At 43.0% G+C, this 23130-nt stretch overlaps 1 protein-coding gene across 1 annotated transcript in view; it reads left to right on the forward strand.

The window, feature by feature from the left end:
* LOC139281098 (Golgi apparatus membrane protein TVP23 homolog A-like) overlaps window positions 1-23130 on the forward strand; it is a 68589-nt gene that overhangs the window by 27741 nt on the left and 17718 nt on the right. Inside the window, exons 3-6 of the mRNA XM_070901039.1 lie at window positions 1830-1974; window positions 10051-10140; window positions 12528-12659; window positions 19929-20057. Coding sequence (XP_070757140.1) covers window positions 1830-1974; window positions 10051-10140; window positions 12528-12659; window positions 19929-20057 — 496 coding nt within the window. The remainder of the gene's footprint in view (window positions 1-1829; window positions 1975-10050; window positions 10141-12527; window positions 12660-19928; window positions 20058-23130) is intronic.

Consider the following 23130-nt stretch of genomic DNA (forward strand, 5'->3'; position numbering starts at 1 on the left):
AATCGGCATTTACTGTTTACATAACATTGTCTGGGACGCTGACTGGGTGCGATTATTACCCTAGCAGTGCAATATCGCTGAATTAGTGACCATCTAATCGTTATAGAATCATAGAATGATTACAGCACAGAAAGAGGCCATTCGGCCCGTTGAGCCTGTACCAGCTTTGTGCAAGAGCACTTCAGCTAGTTCCGCTCCCCCATTCTTTCCCCGTTATAATGAATACTGTCATGTAAGCAACATTTATTAACTTAAACAAAGTTATCGAACAAAGTTTACAGAAAAACGACCAAAGAGTACGAATGGTAAAATGCTCTCTCGAACAACAGGAGAGACATCAGTGAATGTCACTGTCGGCATTTCATACATAGAAACATAGAAACATAGAAAATAGGTGCAGGAGTAGGCCATTCAGCCCTTCTAGCCTGCACCGCTATTCAATGAGTTCATGGCTGAACATGCAACTTCAGTACCCCCTTCCTGCTTTCTCGCCATACCCCTTGATCCCCCTAGTAGTAAGGACTTCATCTAACTCCCTTTTGAATATATTTAGTGAATTGGCCTCAACAACTTTCTGTGGTAGAGAATTCCACAGGTTCACCACTCTCTGGGTGAAGAAGTTTCTCCTCATCTCGGTCCTAAATGGCTTACCCCTTATCCTTAGACTGTGACACCTGGTTCTGGACTTCCCCAACATTGGGAACATTCTTCCTGCATCTAACTGCTTTAACTCAGCTATGCTGCAGCAAATTCATAACAACTATGAAGCACCTACATTCCCTCGTCTGATCCCCACATTTCCTTGATAAAATCGCCCAAATAATCCCAAAGCACTGCTGTAGACATAGCACTTAACATTCAACAAGATTTAAAACAAAAAGCTGCAAATACTGGAAATCTGAAATAAAAATAGAAAATGGTGAAACTAACAGATGGTTTGTCACTAATTGTAAAGTGAAAGACAGATTATTAAGGTTTTGTTCTTTTCATCATTGTTCGATTCTGATGAAGGTTTAGACACCAAATATGTAAATAACCCATCCTTTCTCGAGCTGATCTCGGACTTATTTTGGTTTAATCATCCCATTTGTTTTTTTTAAACCTTCCTGTTTACAATGCTCAGGTTGGAAAGCACCAGTGAAAATAAAAATCCTACTCCAGGTAACACAGCATCAGTAACTCCCATAGCCACTATTTTCTAGTTTGATGTCCTATAATTTATAAAAGGTAGAATATAAGTTATTTTGAAGAGGTACAATATGAGCTAAAGTAAAAAAAAAAGACTTGCATTTATAATGGCGCTTTTCACGACCACTGCACATCCCAAAAAGCCTTACAATGAAGTACTTTTGAAGTAATGTAGGAAGCTGTTGTAATGTAGGAAACGCAACAGCCAATTTGCACACACCAAGCTCCCACAAACAGCAATAATGACCAGATAATCTGTTTTTGTTATGTTGATTGAGGGATAAAATATTGGCCAGGACACCAGGTCTAACTCCCCTGCTCTTCTTTGAAATAGTGCCATGGGACCTTATTACATGCACCTGCGAGAGCAGACTGAGCCTTGGTTTAATGTTTCATCTGAAAGACAGCACCTCCGACAGTGAAGCACTCCCTCAGTACTGCACTGGAGTGTCAGCCTAGATTTTGTGTGCTCAAGTCTCTTGTGTGGGACTTGAACTCTCAATCTTCTGACTCAGACGAGAGTGCTACCCACTAAGCCACAGCTGACACTTGATTCCCAATGATTGTAATATTTCTAATATATTTGTTTATTCTTTGAACTCCTGCCATTAATATCGTAATGTCTTGGAATTTTTTTTCAGGCATCCGCTAGCTACGTTTTTCCACCTGTTTTTTCGTGTAAGTGCCATCATCACTTACCTCTTCTGTGACTGGTTCAGCAGAAGCTTTGTTGCCTGTTTTGTGACGATACTCCTCCTCTTGTCCTTTGACTTCTGGTCAGTGAAGGTAAGAAATGTGGATCTGATGACTAGGCCATTGTTAACATGTCTGATTTTGTGTGGCATTAATTAATTTGCTTTCCTGAAGAAGGAAACGTTTTTTTTTCACATTGGTTTTTAGGTCAGATGTGACTTGCAATTGTGGAAGTCTTTGGTGGGCTTGTTACTAGCCAAATATAAAGGTGAAAAGTTAGGTACTTTGGGCTCAATTTTCCCCGGTCATTTGCGGCGTTTTTTTTGTGCATGCCATTATTTTGGTGTATTTATTTTTCCCCCTGCGATCTGCACCGGCGTAACTGAATTAGTTACGATTTTTCTAGGCCAGTTTTTTTTAATGTCATGTCTGCGCCTGTTTTTAGAATTTTTCGCAGTTTTGCCAATATTTTTTCCTCCTCGGTCGCCGTATCTGACCACTCCCGAAAAACCTTCTGGGCAGTTAAGAAAACCCGTGCACATTAAGAAATCAGCGCTGAAAGACACCATTCTTTTTCAATCGAAGATTTTGGAGGGAGTCAAGAACACTATAAAAATCAATAATAAAGTTCAACTTTCCTTACCTGTCAACATAGTAAATGGAAGTTTGTTGGATTTCAGAAGTTTTCATTTTGTTACTCACTCACATTCCACCACCAAACATCTTGAAGCAGGGCTGGAGGGTCGTAGCTTTGGCCGGCAGAATCGGCCCCGCACCTGGGCATAGGGGCTCAGGGCTCGACTGGAAAACAAGCCGTGGGGGGTGGGGGGAGAGAGAGAGAGCGAGGTGCCGATCGGAAGCTTCCTGAAAACTGCAATGAGTGGGGTGGGGGGGAGGGGAGAGAGAAGGGGAGAAGTCTCAAGACTGTAATTAGTTAAAGTGGGGGGGGGGGGGGGGCGGAGAGGAGAAGTCACAAAAGCTTGGGGAGAGAGAGAACTGTGAACCCGTCCTGCCTGCTTTCTTGCCATTTTGAGCTTCTTTCAAAGGTTAAATTTAAGTATGGGTGCAATACTGACAATGCCATACTTTGTGCGAGCCTTCTGCATCATGGTACTACGTAGGAGACAATTGATTCAACGTCATCGCATCAGAAACATCAGAGCCCGTAAGGTGCTGGGCAGGAGGCCTTACCCACCTCGGATATATCGAGACAGGCATTCGTATCTCCACCTGAATGATGTAGACTGTATCAGAAGGCTGCGTTTCCGCAAAGAAGTTGTAACTGAGATCTGTGAGTTGGTCAAAGCAGACCTGCAACCTAGAAGCATCAGGAGGACTGCTTTGTCAATACGCCAGAAAACGGGCTTGGGCAAAATTGAGCCCATTAACCCCACCCCCACCCCCGATTCCTTAGTGTTACTATTAATGACATACGATGTTTTCCCATTGTTGCCATCGTTCCACAAACAGTAATGGGGGAAATGATCAGATTATCTACTTTGGTGGTGTTGGTTGTCACAAACCAGTTTGTTTGTGTAGCTGCTTCTACTGCTATATTTTCCTCACCTCCTTTACCCTGACCTCCCCCAAGTCTTCCACTTACACTGCCCCTGATCCTTCAGTTTGCCCAGCCCCACCGGGCTCTCCAAGCTCATCGCTTCTGTGAAACTAACCTTATAATCTCTTGACATCCTCCCCACTTAACTCTTGACTAATTAGCTGCTCCTCCTGACCTCCATGCTTGTGAACATTGCAAATGGTTTCTATTGCTCAGGCACCATCCCTGTTCCTTTCAAAACTGCTGTTACCAACCCATTTCTCAAAAAGTCTATCCTCTACTCAAATATCCTCCGCAACTTCTGCCCGATCTCTAATCTTTTTTCTAAGCTCTTTGTCATTCCCATCTCTCCCAAAACTCCTTGTTTGAGTCCCTCCAGTCCCATGCTGTTCGCAGCTGTTGCCAGATTTATGAATAATATCCTTTTGCTTTTTAATCTCTCTGCAACATTCAGTAGGGTTGATCACATCATCCTCCTTCATCATGTCTCTACTGTTGTCCAGCCTCATGAGACTGCTTTTGTGTGATTCCACTCTTACTTGTCTTAACACAGTCGGTAATGGCTTCTCATCCCTCACCTGCACTGTCAAATTTGAAGCCATGACCTTCCCTTCCTCATTTTCATGCTATCCTTAGGCACAGGGTCAGTTTCCCTGGTGTCAGCTCCTTCAGCTGCCTTAGCCCTACTCTTCGGAACTGTGACTACAACACTCCACCTTGCTCTCTCAACCTTTTAAAAACCTTCTCCAAAACCTACTTTTCATAAAGCTTTCACTCATTTCTCCTAACTTTTTCACCGTGGCTTATTGCCTGTTTCTTTATTCCTTTCATTTATTTCCCCCCCCACCCCATAAAGTGTGATGGGCCTTTTTCTATGTTAGATGCACTTAACAGAGTATTGGTGAGGCCACGCCTTGAATACTGCGTACAGTTTTGGTTTCCATATTTAAGAAAGGATATACTTGCTTTGGAGGCAGTTCAGAGAAGGTTCACTTGGTTGATTCCAGAGATGAGGGGGTTGACTTATGAGGAAAGGTTGAGTAGGTTGGGCCTCTACTCATTAGAATGAGAGGTGATCTTATCAAAACATATAAGATTATGAGGGGGCTTGACAAGGTGGATGCAGAGAGGATGTTTCCATTGATGGGGGAGACTAGAACTAGAGGACATAATAGAATAAGGGGCCGCCCATTTAAAACTGAGATGAGGAAGAATTTCTTCTCTCAGAAGGTTGTAGATCTGTGGAATTTGCTGCCTCAAAGAGTTGTGGAAGCTGGGACATTGAATAAATTTAAGGCAGAGATAGACCGTTTCTTAACCGATAAGGGGTTATGGAGAGCAGGCAGGGAAGTGGACTTGAGTCCATGATCGGATCAGCCATGATCGTATTAAATGGCGGAGCAGGCTCAAGGGGCCGTATGGCTACTCCTGCTCCTATTTCTTATGTTCATACTATATAAATGTAAGCACTGTTATGGGAATAATGGTTAGTTGAACTCCTGGCTTCTCTTCAATTTGTACACTGGGATCTTTTTAGTGCCCACATGAATCACCGGAACAAGCTTAATTGGATAAATGTTTGTCTTCACCGCTTGGGCAGTAATCGGGCGAGGCAGATTGTACACTATAGCACCCACCTGATCTTAATTATGATCAGCCCTCCAGTTAATCACTCAGACAGCGAAGATGAAAAATCTACCAAAATATCTTGTATGCAGGACACACTGACAGTGGAGCACTCCCACAATGCTGCATTGCATTGTCAGCTTAGATTATGTACTCAGGTCGCGGTGTGGGGCTAAGAGTTGAGTGTGTTACCAACTGAGCCAAGCTGTCTATTTTGTGTCTGTCGCGTTTTTCTGGCAATTTTCTTCCTCGCGGTTAATTTTAACCTCACCTGCCCAGTGAGGAAATGGATGGAATCCGAGTGACTGCCCATTTTATATGCATCTGATCTGTTAGTGTCAGTTTCCCACTTTGGTTAAAATGACTCCTATTGTGGGAAATGTTTTCTCTCAAGTTGCAATTTTTCATCCACTCAAAAATCCAAAAAAAACTGTGATCATATAATGAAAGAAGCTTTCCTGAAATCCATCCACCTTGACAATACCTCACCAAATCCCTCTCTGTACCCTAAAAATAAAAGTTAAAACATAATAAATAAGAGAAAAAAAAATCACACTTAACCATCTCAAAAAAATGATTATATTGGAAATTGCATTGTTTGGGCTCACAATCAAGTGCTATTATAAATCAGCATTGGGCAATCTGCCAATTTTCATTCCCATTCGTGATGATGAGAACCCTTCAAAAATCAGGAACTCTGTCTTTGGTTAGTCAAATAGATACTTCTATTATTCCTGTTTTATAAAGCTCAAAAGTTGTACACATTTTTAATTCAAAACAATAGGGCTCATTTTATGTACTAGCAGGTGTTGTTCACAGTGAATTGGCACTTTTTTTCGAATAATAGAGGTGTTTATACCATTTCGAGGATAACATCAGGGTTAATGATTTACAGTGACTGTCAAATTCCCTTTTTATTGAATGGTGTTCTGTAATTTGTGCAGGTGTTATGGGGCAACTGTCTGAGGTTGAACCACGTATCTGCACCATCACTAAGGCCGCCTATTTCCACCTCAGGAACATCAACCGACTCCGCCCCTGCCTCAGCTCAACTGCTGTTGAAACCCTCATCCATGCCTTTGTTACCTTCAGATGTGACTATTCCAATGCAGTCCTGGCTAGCCTCCCGCATTCTATCCTCTGTAAACTTGAGGTCATCCAGAACTGTGCTGCCTGTGTCCTAACTTGCACCAAGTCCCATTTACCCATCACTCCTGTGCTTGCTGACCTACATTGGATCGGTTAAGGAACGCCTTGATTTTAAAATTCTCATCTGTGTTTTCAAATCTCTCCATGGTTGCCCCTCCCTGTCTCTGTAACCTGGACAACATTCAGCCTTGGGAGCAACATTCGCACCACACAAGTGCCAGGCAATGACTATCTCCATCAAGAGAGAGTCTAACCACCACCCCATGACATTCTACGGCATTATCATCGCCGAATCTCCCACCATCAACATTCTGATCGTCACCATTGCCCAGAAACTTAACTGGACCAGCCACATAAATACTGTGGCTACAAGAGCAGGTCAGAGGCTGGGTATTCTGTGGCAAATGTCTCACCTCCTGATTCCCCAAAGCCTTTCCACCATCTACAAGACACGAGTCTGGAGTGCGATGGAATACTCTCCACTTGCCTGGATGAGTGCAGCTCCAACAATTCTCAAGAAGCTGAACATCATCCAGGATAAAGCAGCCTGCTTGATCAGCATCCCATCCACCACCTTAAACACTCACTCCCTCCACCACTGGCGCACCATGGCTGCAGTGTGTACATCTACAAGATGCCTTGTCAAGGTTTTTTCGACAGCACCTCCCGAGCCCGCGACCTCTACCACCTAGAAGGACAAGGGCAGCAGTCGTATGGGAACACCATCACCTGTAAGCTCCCCTCCAGTTACACACCATGCTGACTTGGAAATATATCACCGTTCCTTCATTGTCACTGGGTCAAAATCCCGGAACTCCCTCCCTAACTGCACTGAGAGTAGCTTCATAAGAACATAAGACCATAAGAAATCGGAGCAGCAGCAGGCCATTTGGCCCCTTGAGCCTGCTCCGCCATTCAATAAGATCATAGCTGATCTGATCTTCCCTACCCACTCCCCATAACCCTTGATTCCCTTACTGTTCAAAAATCTGTCTATCTCCACCTTAAATATATTCAATGACCCAGCCTCCACAGCTCTCTGGTATAGAGAATTCCAAAGATTCACGACTCTATGAGAAAATAAATTCCTCCTCCTTATTCTGAAACTATGCTCCCTAGTGCTAGATTCCCCACGAGGGGAAGCATCCTCTCTACATCTACCCTGTCCAGCTCCCTCAGAATCTTATATGTTTCAATAAGATCACCTCTATACTCCAATGAGTATAGACCTAACTTGTTCAACCTTTATTCATAGCCAGCCCTTCATCTCAGGAGGGGCCAAATGGCCTACACCTGCTCATGTTCTTATGAATTAATCTCATAAACCTTCTCTGAACTGCCTCAAATGCAAGTATATCCCTCCTTCAATAAGGAGACCAAAACTGTACGCAGTACTCCAGGTGTGATCTCACCAACACCCTGTACAGTTATAGCAGGACTTCCCTACTTTTATATTCTGTCCCCCTTGCAACAAAAGCCAACATTCTATTGGCCTTCCTAATTACTGCTGTACCTGCATGCTACTGTTTTGTGCTCCACGTACAAGGCCTCCCAGATCCCTCTGTACCATAGCATTTTGTAATCTCCATTTAAATAATAATTTGCTTTTTTATTTTTCTTACCAAAGTGGATAACCTCACATTTTACCACATTATACTCGCCATCTGCCAAATTTTTGCTCACTCACTTAGCCTGTCTATATCCCTTTGCAGATTCTTTGCATCCTCCTCACAACTTGCTTTCCCACCTATCTTTGTATTATCAGCAAATTTGGCTACATTACACTCGGTCCCTTCATCCAAGTCATTAATATAGATTGTAAATAGTTGAGGCCCCAGCACTGATCTCTGTGGCACCCCACTGGTTACAGTTTGCCAACCTGAAAATGACCCGTTTATCCCGACTCTCTGTTCTCTGTTAGTTAGCCAATCCTCTATCCATGCTAATGTATTACCCCCAACCCCGTGAGCTCGTATCTTGTGCAGTAACTTTTTAAGTGGCTCCTTATCGAATACCTTCTGGAAATCCAAATACACGACATCTACTGGTTCCCCTTTATCCACCCTGCTCGTTACATCCTCAAAGAACTCCAGCAAATTTGTCAAACATGATTTCCCTTTCATAAAACCATGCTGACTCTGCTTCACTGTATTATGATCTTCTAAATGTCCTGCTACTACTTCCTTAATTGAACTCCAGCATTTTCCCAACTACAGATGTTAGGCTAACTGGTCTTTAGTTTCCTGCTTTCTGTCTCCCTCCTTTCTTAAAAAGGGGTATTATATTTGCGGTTTTCCAATCTACTGGGAAAGTCGAATGCAGGGAATTTTGATAGATTACAACCAATGCATCCACTATCTCTGCAGCCACTTCTTTTAAGATGCTAGGATGCAGGCCATCAAGTCCAGGGAACTTGTCAGCCTTTAGTCCCATTGTTTTGCCTTGTACTTTTTCTCTAGTGATAGTAATACCTTCACCACATGGACTGCAGCGGTTCAAGAAGGCAGCTCACTACCACCTTCTCAAGGACAATTAGGGATGTGCAATAAATGCTAGCTTGCCAACATCCCAGGAAAGAGTAAAAAGAATATGCTATTCCCATTATCAAATGTTTAGATATGAAATTTCCAATATAAATATTACAATACATGTTACAGGAAGTAAAGTTTGTGGGCAGGAAGTGTGCTTTATTCATGAGGGCCTGGTGTTACGCCTTTGGGTGCAATTGGTGATCCAGGTGCAAATTGCACTCAAAAAAGTTGCGCTCGCTTTGAGAAGTGTTTTTATTTCCAAGTTTCCACTCAAACTAATTTGCATATTGCTGTTAACCAGGGAATTGGGCAATGTTTTAGAATGTTATTTTTAAAAAATTTGCATTACAAAATATTCCTTGATATATTTAAGAGTAAGTTTTATTAATACAGTTGAAAATGGGTTTATCACAAAAAATAATTATGACAAAAATATTAATCAGTGTCTAGTCCACCACCTGTGAGTAATCCAATTTTAAATAACTGAAAATGACTTTAAAAAACTATACAGAACCATTTCTTAGTTACATTGGTGTACAGTCGTCAGTTTCTTAATACTTTTTTAAAAAAAAATGTAAAAGCTTTTAAAAGGTGCCTATTAGTGTCCTTATCACTAAAAAAAAACTTAATTTTAGAGCCTCCTCGAAGGTTCACCAACTGGCACAATTAGCGGAACCTCACAATGGCGATCTGAGGCTGTGGCGGGGCTGGCAATGTTTTTTAAACGAGCGCAAAAGATCACGGAAACATGATTTGCACTGGGCGTAATTTGTGCTTAAAATTCCATGATCTTTTGCGCTGGTTTGGCACTGTCTGGCAAATTGCGCTGATAAAACCAGCACAATCTTTCGGAAACTCGTGCCCAAGATTTTTAATATTGTTTTGATTATTTTAAAACTGGTTTCCTTCCCATTATTATAGAGCCAATATTTTGACCAATGATGTGCGATTTAATTAACCATCAGTAGCCTGGAACTTCATAGTGTTGTTTCATAAATCTCCATGAACATGGGTTTAAAAATCAAACTTATAAACCTGTAGAACTATTCACTGTGCCCACCAGTAACTTGGATATATTAATGTTTTTCAGCCCACTGACAGGTATAGAGCTGCTAGGGAGTAGTAGAAGCAAAGTGTTTCCAGATAACTCTGTACCTATTTATTTTGAACAGATGCAAACCCTTTGCAAGATCACCCACTGAATGGTTCCTTCTGGCTGCTCCCCCACACAATAGGTTAAAGGATCATAAAGAAAATAAGGGTGAATAATAATGTTGTGAATTTGTAATGTGTTGTTGACTGTAGAATGTAACAGGAAGGCTACTGGTCGGCTTACGATGGTGGAACCAGATTGATGAAGATGGAAAAAGCCATTGGCTTTTTGAAGCTAAAAAGGTAAATAGCTTCAACATAAGAAAACCATTGTGTAAATACAGAGAACTACAGAGTAGTTTGAAGTCCAAGAGCCGTTCTTGGGCACTCCATGGAATTAATCCTGGTCTAATAGATAATTTTGGTCTATTCAAGGGTCTCCATGTAAATAATAAAATTAATGTTTTTTTCTAAAAATGTGAGATTGTTGTCATTTTCTTTCAGAAAAGAGAATCACCCCTCTACTTTCCCCCTCTCTCTCTATCCCCCTATCTTTGTCTCTCATCTCTCTCTTTATACCCCTCTCTCTCTTCATCCATCCATCTCTCTCTCTCTATCCCTCTCTCTCTAACCTTTTTTTTCTCTTTATCCCCATCTCTCTCTATCCCCCTCTCTCTGCGCCCCCTCTCTCTCTCTCTATTCTCCCCCTCTCTCTATCCCCCCCTCTCTCTATCCCCCCCTCTCTCTCTATCCCCCCCCTCTCTCTCTATCCCCCCTCTCTCTCTATCCCCCCTCTCTCTCTATCCCCCCTCTCTCTCTATCCCGTCTCTCTCTCTATCCCCCGTCTCTCTCTCTATCCCCCGTCTCTCTCTCTCTCACCCCTCTCTATCCCCCCCTCTCTCTATCCCCCCCTCTCTCTATCCCCCCTCTCTCTATCCCCCCTCTCTCTATCCCCCCCTCTCTATCCCCCCCTCTCTCTATCCCCCCCTCTCTCCATCCCCCCCTCTCTCCATCCCCCCCTCTCTCCATCCCCCCCTCTCTCTATCCCCCCCTCTCTCTATCCCCCCCTCTCTCTATCCCCCCTCTCTCTATCCCCCCCTCTCTCTATCCCCCCCTCTCTCTATCCCCCCCTCTCTCTATACGCCCTCTCTCTCTGTGCCCCCTCTCTCTCTGTGCCCCCTCTCTCTCTGTGCCCCTCTCTCTGTGCCCCTCTCTCTCTGTGCCCCTCTCTCTCTGTGCCCCCTCTCTCTCTGTGCCCCCTCTCTCTCTGTGCCCCCTCTCTCTCTGTGCCCCCTCTCTCTCTGTGCCCCCTCTCTCTCTGTGGCCCCCCTCTCTCTCTGTGCCCCCCCTCTCTCTCTGTGCCCCCTCTCTCTCTCTGTGCCCCCTCTCTCTCTCTGTGCCCCCTCTCTCTCTCTGTGCCCCCTCTCTCTCTCTGTGCCCCCTCTCTCTCTCTGTGCCCCCTCTCTCTCTCTGTGCCCCCTCTCTCTCTTCGTGCCCCCTCTCTCTCTGTGCCCCCTCTCTCTCTGTGCCCCCTCTCTCTCTGTCCCCCCCTCTCTCTCTATCCCCCCTCTCTCTCTATCCCCCCTCTCTCTCTATCCCCCCTCTCTCTGTGCCCCCTCTCTCTCTGTGCCCCCTCTCTCTCTCTGTACCCCCTCTCTCTCTCTGTGCCCCCTCTCTCTCTGTGCCACCTCTCTCTATCCCCTTCTCTCTCTGTGCCACCCTCTCTCTGTGCCACACTCTCTCTATCTATCTCCCCCTCTCGCTCTCTATTCCCCCTTCTCTCTATTCCCCCCCTCTCTCTATTCCCCTCTCTCTCTATCCCCCCCTTTCTTTATCCCCCCTCTCTCTACCCCCCCTCTCTCTACCCCCCCTCTCTCTACCCCCCCTCTCTCTACCCCCCCTCTCTCTACCCCCCCTCTCTCTACCCCCCCTCTCTCTACCCCCCTCTCTCTACCCTCCCCCTCTCTCTACCCCCTCCTCTCTCTACCCCCTCCTCTCCTCTCTACCCCCTCCTCTCTCTACCCCCCCTCTCTCTACCCCCCCTCTCTCTACCCCCCCCTCTCTCTACCCCCCCCTCTACCCCCCTCTCTTTATCCCCCCCTCTCTTTATCCCCCTCTCTTTATCCCCCCTCTCTTTATCCCCCCCTCTCTTTATCCCCCCCCTCTCTTTATCCCCCCCCTCTCTTTATCCCCCCCCTCTCTTTATCCCCCCCCTCTCTTTATCCCCCCCTCTCTTTATCCCCCTCTCTCTTTATCCCCCCCTCTCTTTATCCCCCCTCTCTTTATCCCCCCCTCTCTTTATCCCCCCCTCTCTTTATCCCCCCCTCTCTTTATCCCCCCCTCTCTTTATCCCCCCCTCTCTTTATCCCCCCCTCTCTTTATCCCCCCCTCTCTTTATCCCCCCCTCTCTTTATCCCCCCCTCTCTTTATCCCCCCCTCTCTTTATCCCCCCCTCTCTTTATCCCCCCCCTCTCTTTATCCCCCCCTCTCTTTATCCCCCCCCCTCTCTTTATCCCCCCTCTCTTTATCCCCCCCTCTCTCTATCCTCCTCTCTCTAACCCTCTCTTTTTATCTCTTCTCTCTCTCTAACCCCCTTTCTCTCTCTCTTTATATCCTCCCCCGCCCCCCTCTGTTTCCCATTTGAAAGTTTGAAATGTCAGGCTATGTCAAGTCTTTCTGTTTCTTCACAGCCTACCCCGAAGAATCGAGCTACATCTACTGAAGCAGAAGCTCAGATATTCTGGCTTGGACTGATCGTCTGCCCCCTAATATGGACAGTATTCCTTTTCAGTACTTTGTTCTCCCTGAAGCTGAAGTGGCTGGTAAGAATTTTTTAAAGAAATGCTGTAGAACTATGAACCATCGTTCAGTGCTCACCACACTAGTATATTTACATTTTATTTCTTGTTGATTCATATTCAGGGTGCATATCCATTTGAGATGTACCCTTCTGGGCCTCAAAGGAAAGATTTTACTTAGCCAAACACGCTTATTAAAACGTAGGACCTCAAAAGTAGTAATCTCAGGATTGCTACCAGTGCCACGTGCTAGTCAGAGTAGGAATCGCAGGATAGCTCAGATGAATACGTGGCTTGAGCAGTGGTGCAGCAGGGAGGGATTCAAATTCCTGTGGCATTGGAACTGGTTCTGGGGGAGGTGGGACCAGTACAAACCGGACGGTCTGCACCTAGGCAGGACCGGAACCAATGTCCTCGGGGGAGTGTTTGCTATTGCTGTTGGGGAGGAGTTAAACTTATATGGCAGGGGGATGGAAACCAATGCAGGGAGACAGAGGGAAACAAAAAGGAGACAAAAGCAAAAGACAGAAATGAGATGAGTAAAAGTGGAGGGCAGAGAAACCCAAGGCAAAAAACAAAAAGGGCCACTGAATATAAAGGGGTTGTAGGAGGGGTCAAAACTAAAAATCATGGTTTAAAAACTGGTATTAAAACACTCTATCTAAACGTTCGCAGCATTCAAAATAAAGTAAATGAGTTGACGGCATAAATCATTACAAATGGGTATGATTTGGTGGCCATTACAGAAACGTGGTTGCAGGGTGGCCAAGACTGGGAATTAAACATACTGGGAATTAAACATACAGGGGTATCTGATGATTCGGAAAGATAGACAAGAACGGAAAGGAGGTGGGGTAGCTCTGTTAATAAAGGATGATATCAGGGCAGTTGTGAGAGACGATATTGGCTCTAATGAACAAAATGTTGAATCATTGTGGGTGGAGATTAGAGATAGTAAGGGGAAAAAGTCACTGGTGGGTGTAGTTTATAGGCCCCCAAATAATAACTTCACGGTGGGGCGGGGAATAATCAAGGGAATAATGGAGGCATGTGAAAAAGGAACGGCAGTAATCATGTGGGATTTTAACCTACATATTGATTGGTCAAATCAAATAGCACGGGGTAGCCTTGAGGAGGAATTCATAGAATGCATACAGGATTGTTTCTTAGAACAGAATGTCACAGAACCTACAAGGGAGCAAGCTATCTTAGATCTGGTCCAGGAATAATAAACGATCTCCTAGTAAAAGATCCTCTCGGAATGAGTGATCACATTATGGTTGAATTTGTAATACAGATTGAGGGTGAGGAAGTAGTGTCGCAAACGAGCGTTATATGCTTAAACAAAGGGGACTACAGTGGGATGAGGGCAGAGTTGGCTAAAGTAGACTGGAAACACAGACTAAACGGTGGCACAATTGAGGAACAGTGGAGGACTTTTAAGGAGCTCTTTCATAGTGCTCAACAAAAATATATTCCAGTGAAAAAGAAGGGCGGTAAGAGAAGGGATAACCAGCCGTGGATAACCAAGGAATTAAAGGAGAGTATCAAATTAAAAACCAATGCGTATAAGGTGGCCAAGGTTAGTGGGAAAATAGAAGATTGGGAAAATTTTAAACAACAGCAAAGAATGACTAAGAAAGCAATAAAGAAAGGAAAGATAGATTACGAAGGTAAACTTGCGCAAAACATAAAAACGGATAGTAAAAGCTTTTACAGATATATAAAACGGAAAAGAGTGACTAAAGTAAATGTTGGTCCCTTAGAAGATGAGAAGGGGGATTTAATAATGGGAAATGTGGAAATGGCTGAGACCTTAAACAATTATTTTGCTTTGGTCTTCACAGTGGAAGACACAGAAACCATGCCAAAAATTGCTGGTCACAGGAATGTGGGAAGGGAGGACCTGGAGACAATCACTATCACTAGGGGGGTAGTGCTGGACAGGCTAATGGGACTCAAGATAAACAAGTCCCCTGGTCCTGATGAAATACATCCCAGGGTATTAAAAGAGATGGCGGAAGTTATAGCAGATGCATTCGTTATAATCTACCAAAATTCTCTGGACTCTGGGGAGGTACCAGCGGATTGGAAAGCAGCTAATGTAATGCCTCTGTTTAAAAAAAGGGGCAGACAAAAAGCAGGTAACTATAGGCCGGTTAGTTTAACATCTGTAGTGGGGAAAATGCTTGAAACTATCATTAAGGAAGAAATAGCGGGACATCTAGATAGGAATAGTGCAATCAAGCAGACGCAGCATGGATTCATGAAGGGGAAATCATGTTCAACTAATTTACTAGAATTCTTTGAGGATATAACGAGCATGGTGGATAGAGGTGTACCGATGGATGTGGTGTATTTAGATTTTCAAAAGGCATTCGATAAGGTGCTACACAAAAGGTTACTGCAGAAGATAAAGGTACGCGGAATCAGTGGAAATGTATTAGCATGGATAGAGAATTGGCTGGCTAACAGAAAGCAGAGAGTCGGGATAAATGGGTCCTTTTCGGGTTGGAAATCGGTGGTTAGTGGTGTGCCACAGGGATCGATGCTGGGACCACAACTGTTTACAATATACATAGATGACCTGGAAGAGGGGACAGAGTGTAGTGTAACAAAATTTGCAGAGGACACAAAGATTAGTGGGAAAGCGGGTTGTGTAGAGGACACAGAGAGGTTGCAAAGAGATTTAGATAGGTTAAGCGAATGGTCTAAGGTTTGGCAGATGGAATACTATGTCGGAAAGTGTGAGGTCATCCACCTTGGGAAAAAAAGGGAATATTATTTGAATGGGGAGAAATTACAACATGCTGCGGTGCAGAGGGACCTGGGGGTCCTTGTGCATGAAACTCTTTTGAGTCCTTGTGCATGAATCCCAAAAAGTTAGTTTGCAGGTGCAGCAGGTAATCAGGAAGGCGAATGGAATGTTGGCCTTCATTGCAAGAGGGATGGAGTACAAAAGCAGGGAGGTCCTGCTGCAACTGTACAGGGTATTGGTGAGGCCGCACCTGGAGTACTGCGTGCAGTTTTGGTCACTTTACTTAAGGAAGGATATACTAGAGCTTTGGAGGGGGTACAGAGACGATTCACAAGGCTGATTCCGGAGATGAGGGGGTTACCTTATGATGATAGATTGAGTAGACTGGGTCTTTACTCGTTGGAGTTCAGAAGGATGAGGGGTGATCTTATAGAAACATTTAAAATAATGAAAGGAATAGACAAGCTAGAGGCAGAGAGGTTGTTTCCACTGGTCGGGGAGACTAGAACTAGGGGGCACAGCCTCAAAATACGGGGGAGCCATTTTAAAACCGAGTTGAGAAGGAATTTCTTCTCCCAGAGGGATGTGAATCTGTGGAATTCTCTGCCCAAGGAAGCGTTGAGGCTAGCTCATTGAATGTATTCAAGTCACAGATAGATAGATTTTTGACCAATAAGGGAGTTAAGGGTTATGGGGAGCGGGCGGGTAAGTGGAGCTGAGTCCACGGCCAGATCAGCCATGATCTTGTTGAATGGTGGAGCAGGCTCGAGGGGCTAGATGGCCTACTCCTGTTCCTCATTCTTGTGTTCTTATGTTCTCATGGCAAACATCTTGTAGTGACATCTATGGATTTAAAAAAAAATCAAAGACATATGACAGAATAAACTGTGACCTCTGGGCTTTTCTGAAAATTTAGAACATGTAAAAATACTTTTTCCTTATCACATATGTCATGAGTCTCCTACCCTTACAAATGTTAAATAGTGCATTATCTGAAATGCAACCTTTGTTTCCATTGTGATAGTAGCATGTCATGGCTAGGGTGGCCCCTGGTGTTGACTGACAGACCAAAGCTGCATTCACCTGCACTTCAGGGCAGAGACAATCACCTGCTGTGTGTTGACTAACTGCTTTGTGTCTCTTGCAAATAGTCATGAAAATACCACTTGTTCCAGAGTATTCTGCAGTTCCATAAATCCTTCCTGAATGACTGCGGTGATGTCAGAGGAGCACTGCTGCAAATTCTCCACCAGCTGCTGAACTCAAAGATGTGAAAGTGGCTTTGGCTTTTGCTTCTGCTTCAGCATGAGCTTGCATCTGTAGGCAAGCCCAATTGGATATTAATCCCTTTCTCGCTCAGTTGACGTAGGGCTGGGCTCACAGGCTGACTAGGGCTTCCTTTCTTCTCTTTCATTTTAACTTTCACTTTTTTCTCCTTACTTGTGACTTGTGATTTATATGGCACACCTTCCACAGGCCTGTTCTAAATTCTCCGGCATGTGCTGGTGCTGGGAGCAGTTGGAATGCTTGATGCCAGCTGCTGGGTTGTGCCAGGCTCAGGACGGCCGAAAGCACTTTACAGCCAGTAAAGTTCTTTTGATGTGCAGCTACTGTTGCAATGTAGGAAATGTGACAGCCAATTTGCATACAGCAAGGTTCTACAAATAGCAATGTGATAGTGATCAGATAATCATTTTTAGTGATTTTGGTTGAGGAATAAATATTGACCAAGGCAACAGGGAGAACTCCCCTGCTCTTCCTTGAAATAGTGCCACATCCATCGGAGAGGACAGATTCATACTCTGGGTGCATCTGCACTTGTTTAAATCTAATCCGAAAGATGGCACCTCCGACAGTGCAGCACTCTCTCATTACTGTTAACAACTACCTGAGTACCACAAACAACACCCTTGTGCCCAGACTCCCTCCTTCAGCCAGGTCTTTGTGAAATAGTTAGCATTGTGTTTCTGCTGGCAATAATCTTTGCAAACTGAGCATTGAGCTGTTGTGTGCAAGGTGTTGCCCTTATGATGAAGGAGTATTGTCAGGAGGGGTAAATGGTCTTTGAATGCTTTCTCCCTGATGATACAAGACTGATCCTTTGGCATTGGTGCCATGCCTTGTGTAAATACGTTTACACTTACCTTGGTACTTGTCTTGATATTTTCTTCCTAATTTTTACCAGGCATGACTGCATATACTCACTCTGCTACCTCCATCCATGCAGCTTGGACTTCTGCTTCAACAGGTTATTGGGTTTTTATAGGATAATTTTTATCCATGTCCCTTTAAACAAGCTTGAAAACATCGATTCAATGCTTTTTAATCACATAACATAGATACAGTGGCCATGAGCTTACTGGTGCAGACAGATACTCATGGAAGGACTCATCAGGAAAAGTTATAAGAGCGTAATTCTAATATGTTAACGCTGTCGAAGCTAGAAGTTCGAGCCCCCCCTGAAGTTTTTCGTGTTGTACCATTTATAGTGTTCGTAAAGTCTTGCGCATGTGATGATAACACGTCAACACATTCTGGTTATTTTTAATTAATACGTAACACGTTGACCCATTCAGTCATCTTGTCCTCTTTAGTGCGCCTGCGCGACACTATCATTGCTTTTCTCACACTTGTACCTTACAATCGCAACCTTTCTCATGTCTTTTTTTTACTAGTCTATTGTATTTGTAAATCTCCTGGCTGCTTGGCTCAGTGCCTAGAACACACCATGCCTGATCTTGCAGATTATTAGTTCATTAATGTCTGTTCACGGATTCTAATCTTGTCCTAAATATTACCTCTTAGAACCTGCTTATATTTCAGATTCTTAACTTTATTAAATGTTTCTCAATATTAAAATTATTAGAATTATTAGGATCTTGCCCACCTGGCCTACCCCTGTATAGACAGGTGGGTAATCTACAGCTCCAAAGAGGACCACCCTTTTTCGCTTCATCTCTGGCATCAGATTTCCAAGGAATCAGGGCTAAATGCTTGAATCTTCTCCATTGACATCATTGCTCCACAATAATTTATTCTTAGTGTTATGCATATGTCATGAAGTGAGAATATTCAGAAAGAGAAAGCTCATAAAAGTGCAATTATAAAACGAATTTAAAATTGCCAAACATTGAGAATTTGCCTCTTCGGACTATGCCCAAGTTTCCACATGATTTGCGCCTGATTTTTAGGAGCAACTGGTGGAGAACGGACTATCTTAGAAATCGCAATTCTCCACATTTTTTTTTCTGCAGTTCTAGTCAGGTAGAACAGTTCCACTTTGGAACAGAATTTTTTCTTCAAAAGGGGGCGTGTCCGGCCACTGACGCCTGATTTCAAAGTTTCCACAGTGAAAACGTACTCCAAACTAACTTAGAATGGAGCAAGTGAAGATTTTTGTAGAACTGAAAAAACCTTGTCTACACATTAAAAAATCAGGCGCAAGTTACAAATTAGGCGTCCAGAGCGAGGTGGGGGAGGGAAGGGAAGTCATTAAATTCTATAATAAATCCTTATTTATACTTCTACAAATATTATACAAATAAATCCAACCTGAATAAACATTTATAAGCAAAGGAAAGATTAAATAAACCATCTTCCTACCTGTGTGAAAGTGCTTCAGCCACGGAGAATGCTGCAGGTGTTCGTTCCCGCGGGGGGGGAGGAGGAGGCAGCCATTTGTTCCCGACGGCGGGCGGGGAGGGGGAGGGAAACGGCTGCCTCAACTTTCTGAGGCTTCCTGCAGCCTTCTCTGTGCTGATGGCAATGTGCTTTTATTAAAAAATGTTCAAAAATTAAACAGCTACAAAGAACTACAAAAATGGCCGAGTGCCAATGTTTCCTTCACACTGCGCGTGCGCGAACGCTCCAATGCGCACGCGCAGCGTTGCCGGCAGGAAAAAAACTAATTTAAATAGTACCCGCCCCCTCCCACTTACAAAATCGGCGTGAGTGTAGGCTCCGCCCCCCTGGGCGCCGCGCCAAACAGACAAGGAACTGCAGGGCGCTCCAGAATCACGCGTTTTTTTTCCGGCGCCGTTTTAGGCGCGAAAAACGGGCGCCCAGCTCGAAGGGGTGCCCGTTTTTTATTGTGTGGAAACTTGGTCCCTTAATGTTGTGCAACACTTTACAGTATATGAATAATAATGTTTGCTATGCAAAGAACATTAGCACTAATGCTCAATGAGTTTTGACTGTTCGAATATGAATTATAATTGTCACGAACCCTGCTATACACTAGGAAAATCAGATATTTAGTGCAATTCATTAATTTCAGTTTTTGAATTTCAGATTTGCTACGATTGTGCATTTTCTAGGAAGGTGTGGCACCGTTGCAAGTTTGTGTTAGCAAAATAATTGTAGAAAATCAAAGAATTAGTGGCAATGTTACACCATATGACCATACATTCAGAGGAAGAAATTGTATTGATGTCTTTAACTCACTCCTACTGTCTATTAATTAATCAGATTTAATGTACGCAGCTATTTTATTTGACTTGTGTATCTTTAGCTCACTAATGTCCTATGCCTTGCAGGCCTTGGTGATAGCGGGACTTTCCTTGCAAGCAGCTAATCTGTATGGATATATCCGCTGCAAACTTGGAGGTAGCAAGAACGTCACAAGAGCAGCTTCAACGTATCTAGGCCAGCAACTCTTCCAGAGGGTAAGGCTAATAACATATAAAAAAAACTAATTTTTTATTGGCATTGAACAACACCTTACAGTGCATTTTTTGAAGTGTTTACGTTCTCAATGAAAAGTTCTTTTAAATTATGAAGATCTCAAGAAAAATACTTTGGATATTACTTGTAAAGCAATTCATACCAAAAAGGTCACCTTTGAACCAAATAACTCTGGCATTTGAACCAAATAACAACTGGTGGGCCCAATTTTAAGCTCCAGTTTCAAGTGACTATTTATATTTTGGATGAACATTGCGCATATTTTTTTGGAGGTAAAGTGATTCATTGGTGAAAAAAAATAGCAGCTCTAGTTCCATGCTCAGTCAATATTTCTCCAGCTGCCTGAATGATGTTGACAGTGGACATTGAGATATGCATGGATCGGACCTCTCAGCCAAATAAATAAAACTAAAATACAAAGTTCAATATTGAAGCCATAGAAAAAATATTCCTATCAGGCCATTGATATTGTTCGACGTTATAATTCAAAGGTAATGAGAACTTTCATTTGACAACTGAGTGGGCGAAGTATGTTGGACGACAGCTGTAAATCCTAATCGGAACACTAAAGCTCTAAAATTCCTGGGGATCTGCTTTTATGTTGCAAGTGCGGCAAAGTGTGACCCCCACCTGCTCAAGCCACAGGCTGAATCCCCAATTTCAAATCCCAGCAATGGGGTTATTTGCATGACCAAACGGCTGCATCAACGGTGCCCAGGCTGGTCGTGGTGTGGTGTAATGGCCGCAGTGCCACAGCTGTCCCACCAAGGTTCCCCGGTGCCCAATGGAGCCAGACAAAAAATGTCAACCTTCTGGAGTTTTTAAGCTCCAAAAGGAGTCATTTGGACAAGGTAATTGATCCTCTCCGGATCTTCTCCATAAAACTCTCCCTTTGATGTGGGAGGAATTCAGGTGAAAGATCCAACTGTGCCCCCCAAATCCCAGCAAAAACTGTGGCGGAAGAATTCCGGTTGAACTGGGTTCTATCTCAAATTCCAACTGCAGGTGGCCAGCTTGTTCCCTCTTTGCCTTTGACCTAGGCTGGAATTTGGGAACTAAGTGTTTTGACCATTTTAATATTAGCATATTATCATAATTGTATCACAGACTTATAGAACTTTCAGTACAAAAGACGGCCATTTGACCCATCATGCCTGCATTGTTGTACGCTCCACAACTTTCTGATCTCCTTTCTCTCCATTTTTGCCTGTACCTTTTAATCATTTCTTCATTCAAAGGTTTATCCAAAGTTTTACCTCTTAAATGTTGATGTTCTATACTTTCATGAGGTTAAACTATCTTCCTTCCTAGTTCTCTATTCAGTTTGGTCACACCACAAAAAGCTTTTATATAGGATGCAGAAAAGCATGATAAGACTTAGCTCGAGTGTAACAGAGATGAAGAAACATAAGTGCAACATAAAAAATAGGAGCAGGAGTAGGCCATTTGGCCCCTCGAGCCTGCTCCGCCATTCAATAAAATCATGGCTGATCTGATCCTGGCCTCCACTCCCCATAACCATTGACTCCCTTATCGTTCAAAAATCTGTCTATCTCCACCGTAAATATATTCAAAGATCCAGCCTCCACAGCTCTCTGGGGTAGAGAAAGATTAAAGAAGCTTCAGCTTTACAATATAGAAAGACCATGAAAGGGGGGAAAATTTCACCAAAGTATATAAAATATAAAATGATAAGGTAGACCAGATTATTACTTTCAAATTAACTGGAAGATAATACTGGAGAAAATTGGTCAAAAGTAATTTTGAAAACAGCTATCAGGAAAACCATGATAAATATTTAGATTAAGCACTGGGTTGTACTATGAGAGTTGGAGCACAGTGGCCTTTTTTCATACCTGACTTTTTAAAAATCGTTATTAATATTGGCCTCAATATTAAAGGTAAACTTACTAAATGGCACCTGTTTGGACTGAATAAAGTTGGTTCCTTTTCACAGGTTGTTTTTTTTACTCTGATCTAAGGGAGGGTCAGGTTGTTTTCACAGTTTTTTGGAAAAGAATTGGAGATGCAATTTTCATTAAGTATTTTTCAAACAGGTTTCGTTTCCTATTTGGGATGATTGGTATTTAATAATATGTTGCTTAACTGGCTGACCACAGCTCATTAGTTGCAGCGCTGTTTCCCCATAGAATGAATATTTTTACATGTTTTAATGCTGAAATATGTGTCTTTGAGATAATGAAAGCACAAGGCAGTCTCCCTTATTCCAGAATAAAGCATTGTAGAATTTTCATTGTCAACATAATACACTGGAGGAAAATCTAAGTTTCTGTTAGGTCTCCACTCATTAATTTCCACTAAATATTTTGGATTGAGAAAACATTGAGATGCTGAAATGGCCAGCAAAAGAGTGACCTCCTAATGATAAAATACTTACTGGAAAACAACTTCTACGCTTTTAATGAGAGAGCATCCCATTTACATGCGAGCTGCTTCTCTCTCTCAATTGTGATGTGGAAGGGAAAATCACGTGGGGATATGCAAACAGTTTGCGAGTTCCAGAGAATGTCTCGAAAGGTTTCTTAATGAAGAAGCACTGTTACAAAATTACAGTGGAATAAAGTAGACCAAAATACCTTCTAAAAGTAAACTTAAAACTACGAATGGCCAACAGAAAGAAGTTGGGAAAATGTTTAAAATAAATATTAAAATAACTCATTCCGAACCATACACAAAGTTGTGATAGCTTCAGTTTTTAATACTTGTAACGGGGGAAAAGAACTAATTAAAACATAAGGTCACAATCGAGTGTTTCCCATTGCAACACAGAACTTGCATAGTCAGTTACTGTGGCCTTAATAAATTCTTATAGATGGTTCTTAATAATAATTCTTTAGTCTGGAATGTTCTAATGATTACAATGATGAGTTAATTACATCCAGAAAAGCTTAGAGTGAATCCTCTAACTTTCTTTGGGCATATATAAAATTATAAAACCATAATTTATATTCCGTGTTCAGAATCTGCAATCTGTTTTTTAAACATTTTATTAGGAGTTCCGTTGGTGTTGTTTTAAATTCGTAAGGTAATACA

The sequence above is a fragment of the Pristiophorus japonicus genome, chromosome 15 (genome assembly GCF_044704955.1).
Source record: "Pristiophorus japonicus isolate sPriJap1 chromosome 15, sPriJap1.hap1, whole genome shotgun sequence".
NCBI classification, from domain to species: Eukaryota; Metazoa; Chordata; class Chondrichthyes; family Pristiophoridae; genus Pristiophorus; species Pristiophorus japonicus.